The 20,474-nt window shown below is 31.3% G+C and overlaps 2 protein-coding genes across 5 annotated transcripts; both read right to left on the bottom strand.

The window, feature by feature from the left end:
* Positions 1-7,847: 7,847 nt before the first annotated feature.
* On the bottom strand, positions 7,848-13,476 carry LOC115987081 (E3 ubiquitin-protein ligase DIS1). Of its 4 annotated transcripts, none has more exons than XM_031110531.1 (6): positions 13,122-13,334; positions 12,140-12,220; positions 11,688-11,753; positions 10,907-11,151; positions 9,092-9,478; positions 7,848-8,402 (listed from the first exon to the last, which is right to left on the bottom strand). In XM_031110531.1, exons 3-6 carry the CDS (start codon positions 11,740-11,742, stop codon positions 8,082-8,084), a joined length of 1,008 nt encoding a protein of 335 aa, XP_030966391.1. In that variant the 5' UTR covers positions 11,743-11,753; positions 12,140-12,220; positions 13,122-13,334; the 3' UTR covers positions 7,848-8,081. The 4 variants fall into 4 exon arrangements, with proteins under 4 accessions (XP_030966391.1, XP_030966392.1, XP_030966393.1 ...); XM_031110532.1 differs by lacking the exon at positions 13,122-13,334 and adding an exon at positions 12,791-12,883; XM_031110533.1 differs by lacking the exon at positions 11,688-11,753 and having other exon boundaries at positions 13,122-13,476.
* A 3,628-nt stretch (positions 13,477-17,104) lies between these two features.
* On the bottom strand, positions 17,105-20,266 carry LOC115987973 (polygalacturonase QRT3-like). The gene is made up of 3 exons (XM_031111589.1): positions 20,080-20,266; positions 19,740-19,967; positions 17,105-18,227 (listed from the first exon to the last, which is right to left on the bottom strand). The coding sequence occupies exons 1-3, from the start codon at positions 20,254-20,256 to the stop codon at positions 17,211-17,213; spliced, it is 1,422 nt and encodes a 473-aa protein (XP_030967449.1). The 5' UTR covers positions 20,257-20,266; the 3' UTR covers positions 17,105-17,210.
* Positions 20,267-20,474: the final 208 nt, after the last annotated feature.

The following is a 20,474-nucleotide window of genomic DNA, read 5'->3' as shown; positions in this document are numbered from 1 at the left end:
GAGTTACTCGTTAGCTTTGAATTTTATATATTTTTTTTCACAGTTTAGATTAATTTAATTAATACTAAAATTTGTATTTTTTTTTTTTTTTTGCTTGATAAAATCAGATAAACGGGTCGATACAATTGACTTTTTTAATAAACAAGTTGTGCTAAGGTTGATGAATTTTGACGTGTTTAAGGCTTTGTTTGTTTCGACGTAAAATATTTTTCGTAAAATATTTTTTCATTTTCAAGTGTTTGATTGTATGTAAAATATGGTCAAAGTTGTAAAATATTTTACTTTGACTAAAACGAAAAATATTTTACATTTTCAAGTGTTTGATTGCATGTAAAATATGGTCAAAGTTGTAAAATATTTTACTTTGACTAAAATTTTGTACGTAAAAATTTGTAAAATATTTTACCAAAAAAGCAAGTGTAAAACATTTTACAAAAATCTCACAACCTCACACCCGACTATCTCCTCCTTTCTCATACTTTACTCGTCCTCTCTTACACTTGCCCAAACCAGCAACAACACCCACTAGCATACCACTCTTTGCCTCCACTCTGTCAACACCCTTTGCCACCCTTCACCTCCATTCTGGTGGCACCACCATCAGATCTCGATCTGTTTTGTCATCGGAGAAGTCACTGTGAGAGGCCCAAGGTGAGCCTTATCTCCGCCGCTCCGTTCCTCGTTGCTTGGATGTGGTTTTGAAATCTACGAACGCCACTGCCAAGATCTCTGATCTGGAATTGCTGAGAGTGAGTGAGTTTTTCATTCCTTCACGATATGGGTTTCTGGGATGGCTTGGGGGTTGCGGTGGGTGGCTGGGTGGGTTTATGGGTAGTGGTGGTAGGGTGTGCTGCGATGGCTAGCTGGCTTTTGTTGATTTTTTCTCTCCAATTTGTGATTTAGGTGGCTGGTGGTGACTGTGGTGATTGGTGGTTGTTGGTTTGTATTTGCATTTTCTAGTATTGAGGACAATCCAAATAATTGAAAAAATTTTCCTGAAAATGTTTACATGTAAAATTTTTTACATTTGAAAATATTTTACGTCGAAATAAACAGAGCGTAATAAACATATTTAGTGTTAACACATGTAATCAAATACTCATGATTTAACATGACGTGAGCTTGACATGCGAACTAAAATTGCCACCTATATTTACTTGAATTTGAGAATATTCCCTTCAATTTTTTTATTAAAACAAATTGAATAGGATTTTATAAAAAATACTCTATCCATTCTTATTCAAAGTTTACTAAGAAGAAATTCCACTTATTTGAATTTAGTTGAAAAAACTTAATGATAATGGTAGTACTGTATGGTTTGCATTATACCGTAGCTATGCAACTATTTGTTGAAGAAACTAATCTAAAGTTGAATAGTTGATTTTTTTAAAAAAATAAATAAAAAAATTTAGAATCATACAGTTGCACAATCTAATAAAAAAAAAAATTTAGAATCATACAGTTGCACAATCTAATGTACCTGAGGAAAATTATTTATCTTAAACTATGAAACATTTATTTTCTAAAAAAAAACTATTAAACATTTACAATGTGCTAGTGTACATAAGTACGTTGAAACATTTCATTAAAAAAGGTGGTGCACATTTTAACATACAAACAAATGCAATTAGTGTCTTTTCAAAAAAAAAAAAAAAATGCAATTAGTGTAATTATGGTAATTATTAACAAATGTTTGTTAGGATTGTTATTATATATAATCTAATATTATGCATTTTTTTAGAGTCTCTAATATCAAGCCATTTATTATAATTGTATTCATATATGGAATTATAGATTCAAATGAAGAGTTTAAATATAGAATATAATTTAAATTCAATTAAAAAATTCATATTAAAAATTACTTCTATCCACTTAAAAGTAAAAAAATTCTACAACCACAAAGTAACCTACAATTTTTATCACAACTATTCACTTAACAGATTGTAAATGGTGTAAAAAAAGTAATAGGTTCATCTGAAAATGATAAACGACCTCTCACAATCTCCTACATAAATAATTGTATTACTAGAATTACTTCTCAAAACCTCATGAAATACAAAACCATGACATCCAATAAGTGTCAACGCCTTTGGTTTTGCATATATTATAGATTTTCAAATTAAATTTACTTATATTCACTGTGATAAAGTCAACAACAATATCTTTTTCCTTTTTGGCTTTTGGTTAATTATTGAAGAGAAGAAAAAGAAAAAGAAAATAGCGAAGGCCATAGTGATTATTTATGGCATCCGAAACACAAGCCAACTATCTTTCTTTTTCTTCGGGCCACAAAGTTGACCTCCCACCTTTGCTTGGCGATTATTTATGTCGGAGAAGAACACTAGAAATTGATATTATGATAATTAACTTGTCGGTACAATGTGAAGAATCGCTTGCTGGTTTTCCCAAATTAGTAACCGAATCGAAGGTCAAATAGTATTAAATTTTCCTTGCTTCGTTACAAATGCTACTTGCACAAGAATTTATGAAACATTTGTTTTTTCGATTATTCAATTATGTAATTAACAGTTCTTTACTCATTTCAGTTTTTAAGCTTGGATCCTTTCATCTTCATGACTCAAACAAAAGATAGTTTGCTCTGTTGCTGCGGCCAAAAATGATGATTTAGGATGGTAATTGTTAAAAGATATTAAGGCATATGCCCAATCCTAATTGGTTACAGTTATTGTCGAATTTTAATCTAATTGTTTAATTAAGCCCAATTATTTACATTATTAATCAATTGACATTACCATGGATATAAAACATGGTATCAAATCCCTACAACCTATTTAATAAACATGTTGCATTCGTATCATACTCAGGTTGACACAATTGACTTGTTAACTAAAAGTGTTGTGTTTGTGTCATATTCAGGTTGAGATATAACAGATTCGTGTTATATTTGGGTTGACACAATTGACCTGTTTAATAAACGTGTTGCGTTCGTGTCCAACCTATGAAACCCTTTTGACCCGTTTAACTAAATGAAAATTTACTAATATACCCATTAAATCCTAGGTATATAAACTTATTAGTTGTTGACTTGCTGTTGCTTATTTTCTTTGACAAATTGTGATTGATTATTTGTGATATTGAGGTATATTTTAGTTTTAAATGATTAATTGTAATGCAATTACTCGTTAATTCTGAATTTTGTATTAATTTTTTAATTTTTTTTTTTGGTTTTTCACAATTTAAATCAATTTGGTTAATATTAAAATTTGTATTTTTTTTTTCGCTTGATAAAATCAGATAAACGGGTTGATACGATTAACCTGTTTAATAAACAAGTCGTGTTAGAGTTGGTGAATCTTGATGTGTTTAATAAACGTATTAGGTTAATGTTAACACATATAGTCAAATACTCATAAGTTGACATGACACGAACCCGACACTCGAACAAAAATTGCCACCAATATTTACTTGTATTTGAGAATATTCCCTTCAATATTTTTTTTAATAAAAAAATTGAAAAGGATTTTATGAAAAATAATCTATCCATTCGTATTCAAAGTTTAATAAAAGAAAAAAAATTCCACTTTGAATTTTAATTATGAATTTGAATTTAGTTGAAAGAACTTAATAATAATGGTAGTACTGTATTGTTTGCTGTGAGGACAAAATTTGGAACCCAGGCCTGTATTGTATGGAATCCTGGTTCAAAAAGCCTAGTGCAGTGAAATTTGTAGAGTATGGGTTAAAAAACTAAATTCGGATAAGTTAAGTAGAGGCTAGCATGAGATTAAGTAACACATAAACAAGAACAAAAGCTGTCATGATGAAATAACCTCCGGTCCGAGGAGACACAGAGTTTCATTTATGAATATAGAACACTACTTTAAGATTCTTTTGCATGCTACATTATTCCCCCTTCTTTTTTTTTTTTTCTTTTTTTTTTATTTTATTTTATAGGGGCTTCTATATGTTATATAGGCTCTTCCTTATCATCTGGGCTTTACACTTGTTGATCATCCAAGCCTTCACTTGAACACCTATCCCATCAGACACCTCTTTCAGTCTTTTGTGAGTTGTGGTAGCCAAGGTAACACTATTCAGGAGTATTCTCCACATTAATGCGGTCAGGAAAGTAGTTGTAGTGCATTTAATGTGGTGGTGGCAGTTTTTGCTTAGATATTTTGTGTTTTCTTCCTTTTCACATATTTAGGGGATGCGTTTCAGTGGCTTGGACATACCTCCGCTCCAGATTTTCAGTGTCCGAGGAGGAATTCCTCCTCGGACCTTTTCTCCTTTTTTCCCATGATAAGGCCTAACGTGGATCGTCTAAGCCACGTTGCCTCCTCGGACGGGCTCAAGGCCCAACTCGTTACTTTGAGCCATAGCCCCCACATTTGCATTATATTGTAGGTATGCAACTATTTGTTAAAGAAACTAATCTAAAGTTGTATAGTTGCTTCTTTTTTTTTTTTTTTTTTTTTTTTTTGAGAAGCATATAGTTGCACAATTGAATGTACCTCAGGAAAATTATTCATCTTTTTTTTAACAATTATTCATCTTAAACTATGAAACATTTATTTTCTCTCTCTCTCTCTCTCTCTCTCTCTCTATTGAAAAAAAAAAAACCATGAAACATTTACAATGTGCTAGTGTACATAAGTACATTGTAACATTTCATTAAAAAATGTGGTGGGTTCTAGTTAGCTCAACTAGTAAAATCTCTAATGGTTGTATAAGAGATTTGAGGTTCAATCTCCGCCTACATAAAAAACTGATTGGTGTCTTGGCCTGATGATAAAAAGTTATCATCAGGAGCGGACATCATAAGTTAAAACTCTCTTTCAAAAAAATGTGGTGCACATTGTAACATACAAACAAATGTAGTTAGTGTAATTATGGTAATTATTAACAAATATTTATTATGATTGTTATTATATATGAAAGAATATATAATCTAATATTATGCACTTTTTTAAGAATTTCTAATATTAAGCCATTTATTATAATTGTATTTCTATATGGAATTATAGATTCAAATAAACAGTTTAAATATAGAATATAATTTAAATTCAATTAAAAATTCATATTAAAATAATAATAATGTATAATGTATAAATTTTATGAGGTCTTATAAGCAAAAAATTCTACGACCATAAAGTAATATTTCACAATTTTTTCACAACTATCCACGTAATAGGCTGACTTCCATACAATTATGATACTATAATTACTCCTCAAAACCTCATGAAACACAATAACATGACATCCAATAAATGTCAACTCCTTTGTTTTTGCATATGTTATAGATTTTCAAATTAAATTTACTTATATGCCTACAATTAAATATTCGCCGTAATAAAGTCAACAACAATATCTTTTTCCTTATTGGGCCTTTGGCTAGTTAGTGAAAAACAGAAAAGGAAAAAGAAAAAATAGTGAAGGCCATAGTGATTGTGGCATCCACTAGCACTTGCTTTAAGCCGAAACACAAGCCAACTATCTTTCTTTTTCTTTGGGCCACAAAACTAAACCCCACGCGATTATATATATGTCGGAGAATGACACTAGAGATTGATATGATGATATTCACCATGTGACATATCAACTTGTCAGTAAAACGTGAAGAATCAATTCTATTTTTCCTCCTCCATCAATTAGTAACCGAATCAACTTATCCAAAAAAAAAAAAAAGCCGAGGATGTAAAATCTAAATGCTCAAAATTTTAAAGGATAAAATCTAAATTCGAAATTTTAAGATGTAAAATTTAAATATCTCTAAATTTTAAAGCAGTAGTTTGCAATTTAGTTTTTTTATAATTATAACGAGGTCATCCCTCTACCAAAATATTACTTCTATTTCAGAATATTCCATTCATTTTTGTTAATCCGTTTGAAGAAATAAAATCATAGATTGAAAAAAATTTCAGCAAAAATATTCCATCCATGTTAGGATTGTAAATAAACAAAGTTGTTCATAAACCGTTCTTTGATAAAAAGCTCATTACAAAACTTTGACATTTGAGGGAGTTAAGGAGTGCGGTTTGACATTTGAGTGGGAAACTGAAACAAAGCTTTGTTTACTTCTCACAAGACCTTTAATTTTGTTTTTTTCTAATTTAAACCCTTTTTTTTAATAATTATGAACTAGGTCATCGGTGAAGTGATATCACACTACCAAATACATAAGTTAAATTTATAGTGGAATTCCTTAAAGTGATCACTCTACCAAAAATTGTATTTGAGAATATTCCATTCATTATTCTTTTTTTTTTTTTATCCAATTCAAAATTCTATTTAAACAAAGTAAAATAATAGATTGAAAAGGATTTTATTAAGAAAAATTATATATATTATTTTTCAATAAGTATACGATAGAAATTTAACTTATGGATTCAGCTCTATAATGATTGTACTTTATTATTAGGTTAAGATACCAATTGATTTTTTTTGTAGGTTGGGTTTGAACCCCAAATCTTTTGTTACCACGAGATTTTACCAATTGAGGTATTAGAATCCACCACTCATTCTTATGAAAGTTTAATAAGAAGGAATTCCATTATAAATTTAAGTTATTTATCTAAATTTAATTGAAAAACTTGATATATAGCACATGGTTGTATTGTATTACAACTATGAAGCTATTTGTTGGAGAATTTAATTTAAAGCTGCATAATCTAAATATAAGATTTGTTTATGGTAGTAATTAATAAACATTTATTATAGTTATAATTGTATATGGAAATATATTCTAATATTAGGTGCTCGAAGTTTGTTAGTTTTTTTCAATTGGTTGTGTTGCTTTGTATACAATTTGGACCTCTAATCATAAATTATTTTAATCTTTGTAATTTATTATTATGCAGGATTTCAGATAAAAGATGTGCAACAAGTTGAGACATTTTACTATTGTGTGTTTGGAAACTGCTTCATATCATCCCGTTGAAGAATCCAACAATTATTTTCTTGGTATTATGATATAAGGGGGTTGCTACTAACTAAACTGACCTTATGCAAAAAGAACTTCCGAAGAACTAATTGACAAACTAGTAGCAATGATGCCTCTTCTTTCCAGCATTTTTCTATTTACTTCATTTCAAGAATGCAACTCCATGTGTGCAATTTTCTCGATTAAAAAATAGAAAAAATTACACTACGTTAGTGTTTGGCCAATTAAGGCTTGGCATTATGGTTTTTTTTTTTTCATTATTGTCATGCAAGCCATATGATTTCAGATATTATCAACACATCTAGATCTTGAACATTTTCCAAGTGAGTTTGATTGGATGTCTTCTGAAATATTCCTTAATTTGAATATTTATGGTACTTCAATACCATCTATTCAGCTTATTTTCAGTAATTTGGTATCTTGCATTGAGAATTCTATGTTATTCCCATCTATGATAATTTTGACATTTGTCTTGCCGATTACCTTTTTCTATTCTAAATAGGAAAAAAATTTAGCTCCAAACATGTTTAAAGTTATCTTGCTTCAACCTTACCTATTAAGTGGCAATTGAAGAAACCATTCATGATATATTAATTTGCCACGTAATGAGGTGAAAAAAATAATAGAACCAAACTTTGTCCTTCTAAATATCAATAATAAAGAGAAATATTTTAAATAATAACAAGGCCTAAATATCATGCTTCAATCTTATTTGATAAGCAGAACCACGAGTATAGAAACCAAATTAGGTTTACTCTTTCTTTCTCTTGCACCTGCATATCCCTCTATATTATTTTATTTTATTTATTATTTTTTCATATGGTTTATCTCCAAAAGCTAGAATACACCATTCCCAATTTAATTTGTATGATAACACAATTTTAATTGCTCGTGCATCAAAAGCCATCCCAAAACTGATATATTCACCCACACAAGAACACCAAAGAAGAAACTACCAGCAGCAGACTAATTCATCTACAAATAGATAATCATCGTAATTACAGATAACAGGTATGCCTTCCTGCTCATGTACATTCAATGCATGGACAAGCAAAGAGAGTTTGCGTCCTACATTCCAAAAAATACATGAACAGAAGACTCAAAAACTCAAAAGGACAGAACTACTTACTATAAGGTTGAATAGAACGGGAAAGAAGATAAATGCAGAAATTCTTTATCACTGCTCTTTCCAAATCCTACCTGTCACTCTAAGCTTCAATTCCTTCCGGTCTCCCCCAGAGAAGAACAGAGCCATGTTGCGTTGGATGATGAGACCGTCAAAACTGTCACGCACCTTCCTATGGCTATCCCTAACGCTTCTAGGTACCCCCTGCCAAGTCATCTTCCTCCCATTTCCACCAACCTCTAGGCTGTAACTGTAGTTCTTTGCCTCATTATCATCGCCCATAAATCGCAAGAATGCTATGTAGACAGGAGCCATCCCGAGCTGGAAAGCTTCAAAATGCAGACAAAAGTATTGGCCAAAGCAACTGAAGACCTAGAGAAATAACAGAGAAATTCAGTGATCAGTAACTACCCCAATTTGTCCGGTAAATGCTAGAATTAACTGAGTTATATGGATAAATGTGGCATATAACATACTACTACAAAGTGTAGCCACTCCACGACAAATTATTCACCCACTCCACCATCAACATTTGATAACACACCCTAATGTGGCAGAGACAATAAGCCAATATTAAAAGTTGTCTTTAACATATTAGCATTATGAATTATCAAGCTCAGTACTTAAAAGCTGCACTGTTTCCATAAACAATGGGTCTACAGGACAAAGACACAAGTATTTCATCCCAATATAGGCAAAACTACAGAAAAATCCCATATGGATGGGTTTTACTACAATTCTATAGTTAAATTGACTTTTGTTTCAAATATGATTGCATTCTTAATTATCAAGCCCGTCAATTAAAAGATTCCAGTTCCTAAAAATAGCTCCACAAAGTACTGATAAATATTTCACCCAATTTTAGCTGAAACAATGGATTAGACCCCTCACGGGAAAACAAAATTCTGTATCCACATTAACTAGTGGATATGAATGCATCTGACATAATTCTACTATTGACATTGCACCAACATAAACACAGTACCACCTCTGCTAAAGCATAAGCAAGCAAAGAACTATAAAGAAGACAATGAGATAAGGACAAGTAAGAAACACTATACCGTCAGCATCCATGTGGCATTTTCAACCTCTTGTGGATTTGATTTGACATAGCGATGGTTGAAGGTGCTGCCATTGTGCATGTCAACTTTGTGATCATCTTTCAGGTGGGCCACCAGATAGGGTATATCACCAATGACTGTGCATTCTGATCCAGCATAGGGACAGTTATAGGGTCTATAGACACATTGAGATTCATGTTTAAGTTTGCTGTAATAAGGGTATATGCCCAAGCACCCAAAACTCTGATATTTACAAGGAAGTTCCAGAGATGCAGCCACCTTCTCCAATGCAAGACATCTAATATTGCCAAGTTCATGTCTGCATGTGGGGCACCGGTTGTGCACTCTGGGCTTGCAACCAGAGCACAACGTGTGACCATTTGAACACTGCAGCAGGAGCAGTAGAGCACCAATGAGTTGGAACTGGCATTTAATTTGCATCCATTTTCTTTTCAATTAGATAGAAATAATAATTATCTTGATACAGGGAAAAATAAAAAAAGACTTTCTTTTATAAAAGAAACCTCAATAGAGGAATTCCATGCTAAGTTGTGTTGTTCTTTTGGGAGGTTGGAAAGAATATTGGGCAAGAACGCACCCCGGGGGGGGGGGGGAATGTTCCAATTACAGTATGCTACTATGAGTGTTCCACTTCATACTCCAATTACAGTATGCTACATGTCTATTTTTTTCCCTTTTATATTTTGGTTACTTTATAAGAGAAAAGACAGGGAAATATGGCAGACAGTGGTTGGTGCAGCATAGAGTGTGGAACCCCCACATTGGGACAAAGGCTTTCTAAATCTTTCAAATTTGATCTCTCTGACTCTTACTTTTTTACCTGTCATAGACAATGTAGCAAGACCCTATTGTGTAAAAAATGACATTTCAGTATGACTCATGACTTGAAAAAAAAAAAAATGGTTGCAAGAAAATTTCAAACAAATGGTTTTTCAGGAAGTATCACAAAAGGTTCAAACGAAGTACATTAGCCACACATTAAGCATAAAAAGAATAATGATAAGTTACAACAGAAACCAATTAGTAATAAATTAGTGACTTGAGTATAAGTGATCTTTTATTAAATATCTAATTTACACAATAATTAGTGGAATTCCATGTATCATAAATCCAAATACATGGTGCAAAAGAAATTTATTAAAATAGTATGAGTAAAGAGGTGCCTATGGCTGGGAAATAATTGATGAAATGCTGTAAGCTAAGAAAGAAATCTATATTAGGAATATAATATCAAAGTTTTATGCATAACCATAATAAGTGAAGCCCATTTGTTTCGGACAGCTCTTTGTGAAAATGGCACAGTTATTAACTCAAATATTGATTTGTGCAAATAAAATACTAATCAAGATGTATAGAAGGTTAATGAATATTAACATTAATTCAAGATCTCCTAATAGCCCATAGGTAATGTTAATTTCTAACTATATATATCTCAACATAATCTACCCAATCAATGGCCTTATTGATCAAAACTACTGCATGTTTGGAAGCAAAGCGACTGACCAAGCCTGCCAAAGGTGTAAAAATGATTGAATGCATCAAGATGAAACTAAGCAGTTGTTTATTAAAAAAATAAAGAAAAGAAACTTAAACACATTAACAACTAAACACCCTAACAGATTCCTTTTTGTAAGATGAATCGATGGGTAAAAAAAAATTAACTCCAACTATTATGTTGACATAATAATTGATGTACAGGGCAGTTCATCAAATTGGTAAAATGCATTTCAACAAGATAATTTTTGTTCATTTAAGAATGTGGTATAAAAGGGCACATGGCAATTTGACACAAACCTGATGGATAGGAGGGTACATGGCATTTAAGCACACAGGACACTCTAATAGCTCACGAACACTGCTAGAAACAGTTAAATTAGGTTTTAGAGAAATAGCAGCTGGGTCATTCACATGTTCACCAACATCCAACATGTCTTCACTTTGAGGAGGATCAATGACCTCAGGTTTGCTCCGCATTTCATCAAAAAATGGATTTCCAGATGCCATCCAGGTATTACAGTGGCTAACTCTAGAAGCAAAATCTAGGAAGACAAATACATACATAATAACATCAATCCATGACTCATAAGAAATGAGATCTGAAACAGAACGTAGACAAGAAAAACATTTTTGTAATAAATGTAGCAATCAGATCAACATGTAATTTCAAGTAACACTAGAACAGATTATAACTCTCATATTCCATGAAAAGAAGCCTAATAAACCACCAATCAAATCCCATCAAGCATGAGGCAAGTAGTTACATCACTAACAGTAATTGATTCATCAAAAGAAAGGAAAAAGGCTTATATATAAAGATGAAAAAATAGTAAAACAAGGACCAATCTTCCAATATAAGGCATAATAACCCCAACTGCAAAAGGATAAAAAAAAATGATACAATCTGTCATATTATTATATATCAACAATATAGCAAAACACAAAAAGATATGTTGATAACATTTTAAAATTTAACTATAGTTACTAACATATAATACACCCTAGAAAAAAAAAAAAAAAAGCATCTCAACATATTTATTGCAATATAAAAATAAAAAATTTTAAAATGAAGATTTACATGCCCATGAATGTGGATCACTATTTTTAAGGACCGATCTTCCAATATAAGGCATAATAACCCCAACTGCACAACGATAAGAAAAAAAATGATTCAATCTGTCATACTATTAATCTTCCAATATAAGGCATAATAACCCCAACTGCAAAAGGATAAGAAAAAAATGATTCAATCTGTCATACTATTATACATCAACAATATAGCAAAAACACAAAAAATATATGTTGACATTTTTAAACATTTAACTATAGTTACTAACATATAGTACACCCTAGAAAAAAGAGGCATCTCAACATATTTATTGCAATATAAAAATTAAAAAAAAAATTTAAATAAAGATTTACATGCCCATGAATGTGGATCATTATCTATAAGAAATCAATAACATTAACTAAAATGAAAGTAGTAACTAGCTTCAGGCATAAAATAAAAACATTACCAGATATTCTTACCAACAAATTTAGTTTTGCACTTTAATTTCCTGCCTTCTTTCGACAAGGTATGAAGTGGACAGGAACTCCAGAGTCCAGAACCTAACAAAGATATCAATAACAATAAAAATTCATAATCTCTCGATCAAATAAGAATTTTTTTTTTTTAATTAAAAATTCCCCATGTTCACATCGTCATTTCATAAAGCGCTGTTTAACACACCATGAGGTGCAATGACGAGGTGCTAGTTGAGCTAAAATTCTCTTGGCCGAGTAGGTCTTAAGCCCCTGATTTCTAAGTTCCAAGTTCTAATACCTCAAAAATTAAATACCACTTTCATTGGACATAAAAAAAAAAAGCTGTAAAAAAATGCTTTTTCAATTTCCCATAAAAACTTCTAAAAATATTTCCTAATCGAAAAAGGGAAAAATAAATAAATAAATAAAATCTATGCTTTCATAGGAGCAGCATTCTAAAATTCAAATCTCAAAACTACAAAAAGTCAAATTTTCTCTCAATATGAACAGTAATTGGTGGATACTGTAACTATAACAGTAACCATTACAAAAAGTTCTTTTTAAAAAAAGCATCACAAAAATCAAATTAACGCAACAAATCATTATCAAATTCAATGCCATTAGAACCCTAACTTCGAAGAACGAAACACTTACGCTATCACCAACGACTTCGAATCCCTGAACAAAAACTTTTTACGAAAACTAAGCGAACCGTAACAGAGAACAACAAAATCCTAAACCAAAATTAGTGTGTGTGTATATATATATATATATATTCAAAGAATTTTCAAATGGCGATTATAACAAAACCCTACAATCACGCGCAAGCGCATTCAAAGTCAAAGCTTTGACTCGCAAAACAGATCTAGAATATTCCGCACATTCACAGAAGCAGGGGAAACTTATCCCGAAATCACAGGAAAATTTCAAAACAGAATCAAAACAACAACAAAAAACAGAGAGAGAGAGAGAGAGAAGAACGTACCCGAAAAACTCAAAAGGACATTGCGAAACGCGAAGCGAGAACGAAAACCCTAAGATAGAGGGAGAGAGATGTATTGAAGAAATGTGCAGTGGTGTGGTGGTGAGGTACTGTACTGTGTAATGTAATTAATACAAGGTAGAAAAGGAGAGAGAGAAGTGCGCGTCTATGAGAGAATTTCAATTCAAATTAAAGCCGTTGTGAGAGAGAGAGGAGCGGAGGGTGGTAGTAGGGGTTTTGGGAGGAGAGAGAAATTTTTCTCGAGAAAATACAAAAAGGAAAATGTTGAAAAGGTGTGTGGGACCGTAAAGAGAGCTCAGAAATCGAATTGAATCTTGGGAGACAGAGAGAGAGAGAGAGAGGGAAACAGTGGCCCGGAAATGCTGTAGCGGCTTTGCGTCACGGTTTAAGTAAAAGTTTTGATGATTTTCCCACGCGAAATTTTTGCGCGTGCGTTTCTGCGACATACAGGGTCATAGTGACTATGTTTGTTAGCTTTTTTACTAATAGACAACCAATCAAAGTTACCCAAAAAAAAAAAAAAAAAATTTACTTAATCATATCCACATAGGGTAATAAAATATGGGAAAATCAGGTCCCGGTAGCGTATCTTGAACACATATTTTCAATTTTTAAGTAATATTACACATATTTTCATACATTTTTTCATCCACACGTATTTCAAAAAAAATACAATCAATATTACTTAAACTCCTCTATCGAATGGGCCCTCAACATTCGGATGGCCTAGTTGGTAAGATACCAGGTTAACAAATTTCAGAATTTAGGTTCAAGCGTCAAACAACTAGCTATGTTTTGTTGCGCCTTATATCTCATTTCTATCTTAAATAGTCAATTTAAAAAATAAGTGATTTTCTCACATAGAACAGAGAGTATAGGATCTTGCCCAAAAGCTACTATGGTCACGTCCAAGTAGGAAAGTCACAATAGTCGCCCCCACACTACCCATTTTTTATTTATCAAAATAAATAAATAAATAAAGTATAGGAAATGTTTTCTTCTAAAAAAATGGTATGGGAAATGTTAACTAGTATGGTAAGATGTGAGTTCTAGTTAGTTTAATTGGTAAAATTTCAACAATAATAAAAAAATAAATAATAAATAGATAAAAAACTAGTAAAATATCTGATGCTTGAATAAAGGATCTGGAGATCAATCCCCACCTACACCAAAAATTAATTGGTGTTTTAGTCTAATGATAAAGAGCTATCATCAGGAGCAGACATCATAAGTTAAAACTCTCTCCAAAAAAAAAAAAAAAGATATGGTAAAGTGTTTTTTAAGTACGAGTTATTATGGTCCAACTAATAAAAAAATGGCATGAATTAATGCAAATGTTTTAAAATACTGTTGGAGTGATAAATGCAACCAAAAAAAAAAAGGACTAAAAAATCTAACATAGTGCAAGGTGCATGCAATATTGCACACAAAATAGACAAGTCACATAAGTTGAAACTCTCTAAAAAAAAGTATGATAAAGTATTTTTTAAATACGAGTTATTGTGGGTCTAACTAATAAAAAAATTGGCATGAATTATGAAAATGGTTAAAAATACTATTGGAGTGATAAATTAAAAAAAAAAAAGATTAGACTAAAAAATCTAACATAATGCAAGGTGCATGCACTATTGCACACAAAGTAGACACAAGTCATAGAAGCACTTTTTTGCACCCGCGATTTCCAACATATGGTCTTCTTTTTACTTTTTTTTAAGACAGTTATATGTCCGTTTGGAAATAGTCTATTTAGAATTTTGCTAACTTTTAAAAAATATATATTATAGATAAAAGGTAAAAGTTAAATAAAATAAGTTAATTGATGCTTTGTTGAAAGTAATGTAGGAAAAAAAAAACCTAAAAGATAGAGGGGAAGTAAATGTAATAATAGAAAAACTCAAAGTAGGTGAGTATAATTTCACCGCCCCCCAATTACTTTTAAAATTTCACACAACAAATTTTTTTGGTGGAAAATTATTCTTACCGACTTTGAGGTTTTCTATTATTGCATTTACTTTCAGGTATACTCACCTAATTTCTTTCACCTTAAAATTTTCACTAGGTATTCTACCAAAAAAAAAAAAAAAAAATTTAATTTCACCAGGTATAATCTATATAATTTATCTCCATCTTAAATTGTAGGGGGAAAAGTGACAGAGTAGATGGGTTGTGTGAAGCATAAACTGGAAGATTGAAAGTGATCCATTGATTCCATTCTCAGTAAAATCCAAGACATATATATCATTGATGCCTTTAGCCCAGGAGATCAAAATCTTGTACTGACCCTATCAAAAAAAAAAAAATTCTTGTACTGACGGCCAGAGTTTTTATTTTTTTATTTTTTATTTATCATAAACAAAACAAGTAATAATTGACCACTTGGTTACTGGTTAGGACAGTCCCAACGGAAGAACCTTTTAAATTTTCATTTTCATCCACTGCCGCACATTTATACAATCATACAAACATAAAGCTACACAATCACTCTTCACATCACCATCGTACTTTTTTGCAAGCCCACAAAACCATGTTCTCTTTTGAAAGCACAAGCAAACCACAAAATGTCAATGATATTATTCATATACCGACCAAATCATCCATATAGGCTCATGACTCATGAGAAACTTCTAATCAAATGATTCTCCTCAAAGAAAACATAAAAACAAAAAACTACAACTCAAATGATTCTCTCAAATTGCATAAAGTAATTAGCATGATGGATGGACATCTCACCATCCATGTCCCCACAATTTCAAACTTGTATTTCTATTAAGTTTCATGAAATCATATAATACTACTAAATTACAAAACTTTTAACAAGATAAATTTACTTAGGAGAGTCCTGACTATTATTTATCCTCTTTCTTTCATTTGTTTGATTATTAACTTATTTTAAAATGTTTATAAAATATTGTCTATTTAAAAAAGTACTAACGCGTAATTTTTCTTAAGTTTTCATTTAATTTATTTTTCTTTTTCTGTATGCTTTGTTTGAGTTCTAATTAGGAAGTTGATTTTGTAAATTAGTAATTTTTATATCAATTTGGTTTATTCTTTGGGCTTGGGTTTATTATATATAAATTTTCATTTACATAGGATTTTAATTTCTTTCAAATTGGTATGGGGAAAAATTCTTCTAACATGTACACTGAGTGTTCATATGTATGTATGTATATATACACACATAAAATCACATAATAAATCAACTTATTAAAAAGGTCATGTTATTTTTTTTAATTCACTTAATACATCATTTTATTCAAATATAAGTGAATAGTTTTTTTTTTTTTTTTAAATAAAAAATATTGAATAGTTATTTGATTGCCATATAATGGATGGGATGAAATTCATTCAAATATTAAAGCATTGTCTAACTCTTTTTTTAGTAGAATCCTTTGAGGCATTATATGGGAAATGTCAAGGGCATAATCTTATTTACAATATCTTTTTCATAACTTGTAATTACAAGAACATCATTTTAATATAATCATCAATTAATAACACCATTTTATTATACATCAATCAAAACATATCATTTCAATGATTTAAAAAACTTTGGTTTGATTAAACTTAAAATCATGAGAAGGAAGCAAAAGTAAAAAGTAGGGCAATCTTCTTATGAAAAGATTATCCAAACCCGCATGCAAAGCAAAGCCTATTCAAGTTGATGAGGTGGGAAACATACACTTCTCCCAAGCTTTTGTTCCTTACTTTAGAATTGACGCTAGATCAATGTCATTATCATATGTCAATTCTTTACATGGTTTGTGTCTTCCAAGTTCCAAGTTCTTAATTTCATCAACTCCGACAAATTTGAAAATTGAAAAAGCAAATAGTTATTAGCTTTTCCATTAGCTACACGTAGAAAAATTGGAAATTTAGTAAAGAATTTGACCATGGTAGAGCAAATGCAAGGACCAAAGTCAGAGAATAAAAGAATTAAAACACAAAAGCAGAACCAATCATTATAAAGACCTGGCAAAGATTTTCGTCTCTTTTCTTTTTGTACCAACAATTGATGAAGATAGTACAACTTTCTGTTAAAATAAGTACAATTTTTTTCCTAATTATACTTTACTGATCAACAACCAAGGAGACCACCCCATTAACTAGCTTCTCACTCTCTACAACCACCACATTATTAGACACATTGGTCACTGCATGTGCTGTAAATTTAGGCTCTCCTAGAGTGCGAAATGAGTACTGCAAATGACTAATCCTGTTGGGAAATAGCAGCACCGACGAAAAATCAGCCACCCACCTAGTCCCATTTCCGGCCACCCTTAGTTTTCCAACTGTTGATTTCAAGCTCAAACCATTCACATTGTTCCTATCAATCACCACTTGATCAATGTCAGTGAATTGTCCATCCAATGTTATTATAGGAACCATAGTTTGCCCTGGTCCACTACTAAACATGTTATCCACAATGTTTAACCCTGAGATTTTACCCTTAATTGATTTCAATACCACAGTAGCATCCCCATAGAAGAATCCATTAGTAACATGGACTTGAACTGGGTCTTCCATGACTATAGAATTGTAATCCAAGTAACAATTATCAATTCTAGTTTGTGAATATCCACCTAGTTTCACCAATATTCCAATCCCACCAAAAAATGATGCCTTGTTGTAACAATGTACCCCTGTGATTATGTTTGCCTGACCTCTTAATACAATTCCAATTGCTGCTGAGAAAATTGCAACATCTGTGACTGCATTGTCATTACTTGCTAGGTCAATGGCAGTGCCTGAGTAATTCCTTTCATTTTTATCACCACCAATTGTTGAGTGTTGTCCAAGAAAGCAGCTTGATATGAAGGTTTCATGGCCCCTTTGCACTAGAATTCCTTGGGTTGTGAAGTGGAGAAAGAAGCAATTGTTTATGCGAATTCTAGCTGAATCAACAATGTAAATCCCTCCTCCCCTGTAGCTTGAATCAAAGAGTATGTCCCTGAAGGTGATGTCCTCATAGTAAAACCCAGCATTTTGGACCTTATTTTCTGTATTTGGAGAATTTGGTGACCATAGTTCAATAAGGTGTCGATCACCAGGAAATGTATCTGATGCTCTCAAAGTTCCTCCTCGTACCTAATTGACCATGCCAATATTATTTAAGTTAAAATAATTTTTTGTGGGTGAAAGAGAAAGAACTTGTTGAACTACTAATTATTTAAAACAATTGGGAAAAAAAGTTCATTATGATCTTCAAAAGTATTTGATTATTTCTTTCGGGTATATAGTTTCTCTATCCTATTGCACATATCTAGTAATACACTCTTGACTAAAATATTATAAGTCATTATTTTTTAAAGAAAAAAGTTAACGTGTTTTAAGGATATTGATTTAGACTTTAAAAAAAGTTTTGATATAAATTTCATGAAAAAATGTAAAAAGATGTTAAAAAAATCAATTGTATTTTTCTTTTTGTATTAAAATTTTTTAAAAACATTTCATAAACTAATATCTTTAAATTATCTATTAACAATTGGTCTAAGAGAACAGTTAATCATATGACTTTTTTTTTTCTTTTTTCTCTGATATTGTTGTAAACTAGTAGGGATTATAAAGAGACAAAAAGGACAAAAAGTTTGAATTTTTGAATGAATTTGATGTTGAAGGTAGAGAGTCTAACGAAGCATTAATGATAAATATTAAGTAGCAAAAAGGGGCAGTTCCGGTGTTTAATGCATGTCCCTGCATGGAAGGCAGAGCACAGGCTGTAACATGCAATGCAACGTGGCACGTGCAACACTTTGAATGTTAGTCTATGAAATGCACGTGTATCAAAAACGGATTCAACGATACAAAAGTTCCTTAAATATCTTGTACTAGATTTTTTTTTTTTTTTAAATGGTTATATTATATATAGTGTCAATAAAAATAAAAAACACACCATCACAATGAATTTGTGTTTATATTAAAAATAATAATTAAATATAAATTATTCCTTAATTGCTATTTTCTTTAATTTATACCTTTAGGACATTGATACAAAATTAATGAGTATATATATAATACATTTTAAACAATCTTGCACAAAAGTCATTAAAAAAAAAAATTGCTACTACTAAGCAGCCAAACCATGCCTTAATCTTAAAACAATAACCGATAGGTGCGAGAGCTAGAGTCACGATAAAAAATTCACAACATTCTATTTACGTAGTTTTGTCTAATTTTTACATACGAATGATTAAAATAAAAATATAAATAAGGTATTACAAATTTTACTATAATGAGTTTACAAATTTACATATCACTACTCATAAAAAAGTAATGCAAATATTCATTTGTGAGGTGGTTAAACACATATATCAATCCCATTCAATATTACATTAATTTGTAAACTCTATATAATACTACTTATAACAGAATCTTTCATCATAGATTGTTGGGAGTGTGTGGTAAGTAAATTAATTGGAGGATGATGTGAAGTTATGAATTTTAATTGTCACTATAATTTTAATTTATTGCAAGATTGCTGTCCTAGTCCTAGAAGGCTAAAACAATTCTAAAAATGATAGGCACACACAGCAGAATTCACACGCAGTTAGAGAGATAGCAGAAGAACTCACACTCAGGCTGAGAGAGAGAGAGACTTACCACAATATTGCCACCACCAGAAGAAGGAAACCTTATTGGTTTACTAATTTTGTAGTTTCCACCGTGCAAATCAATGACTACACCACCAAAGTCACTGATCCCAGGCAGCAATTCCAGTCCACTTCTCAATTGAAAAGCATCACCCAAAGCTTGCAATATTGCATCACTACTGTCTTTTGTCCCAGTTGGGTCTGCTCCATAGGCAATGAGATTGAATACTCTCCCATTCTATATAACACATTCAAACCAGAACATTGACAAGAAAAAATAAAAAAAAAACAAACAAGAAAGAAGGCAAGCATAATAATAATTAATAAAGATGGGGAGTATTTTCTTTTACCCTTTTTTTGTTGTGTTTAGCCTTTCGTGGTGGTATCAAAGGTGGCTTAGTAGGCGATGAGGCTACTTTGGCTTCAAGCTTTTCTAGCAACTTTGATAGCCTTTGCTCTCTAGAGGAACATAGAGCTTCGTCTGCCAACAGCAATATTAGGAAGCTTAATACCAAGAAGGCCTTCATTGTTTTTGAATTACTATCTTTTGTTTTTTTTTTTTTTTTTTTTTTTTTTTTTTTCTCTGCAGGCTTGGAAAGGAATATATAGCATGAGTTTGAAAGAGAAGTAGGTAGGTGTGTATTCTATTTCTAAGGTTTTCTAGGAAAATTTTAAGGAGAGAATGTTACGTGCTTATAGTTTGTTGTTGTTATTGTTGTACACTTGTAATCTCTTTTAAGGGTTT

Source organism: Quercus lobata, chromosome 4 (assembly GCF_001633185.2).
Source record: "Quercus lobata isolate SW786 chromosome 4, ValleyOak3.0 Primary Assembly, whole genome shotgun sequence".
NCBI lineage: Eukaryota > Viridiplantae > Streptophyta > Magnoliopsida > Fagales > Fagaceae > Quercus > Quercus lobata.
The sequence above is the reverse complement of the archived record's forward strand: the minus strand, read 5'-3'. Positions and strand labels throughout refer to the sequence as shown.

What these genes read in the sequence shown, in the direction of transcription:
- LOC115987081 (XM_031110531.1), bottom strand. Translation starts at nt 11,742, where the DNA reads ATGCCTTATATTGGAAGATCGGTCCTTAAAAATAGTGATCCACATTCA. An exon ending in TGTACCCTCCTATCCATCAG is followed by an intron (nt 9,479 to 10,906) that starts GTTTGTGTCAAA and finishes CTCCTGCTGCAG; the next exon opens with TGTTCAAATGGTCACACGTT. An exon ending in ATGCCACATGGATGCTGACG is followed by an intron (nt 8,403 to 9,091) that starts GTATAGTGTTTC and finishes TTATTTCTCTAG; the next exon opens with GTCTTCAGTTGCTTTGGCCA.
- LOC115987973 (XM_031111589.1), bottom strand. Translation starts at nt 20,256, where the DNA reads ATGAAGGCCTTCTTGGTATTAAGCTTCCTAATATTGCTGTTGGCAGAC. An exon ending in CTAAACACAACAAAAAAAGG is followed by an intron (nt 19,968 to 20,079) that starts GTAAAAGAAAAT and finishes TGTGTTATATAG; the next exon opens with AATGGGAGAGTATTCAATCT. An exon ending in CTGGTGGTGGCAATATTGTG is followed by an intron (nt 18,228 to 19,739) that starts GTAAGTCTCTCT and finishes ATGGTCAATTAG; the next exon opens with GTACGAGGAGGAACTTTGAG.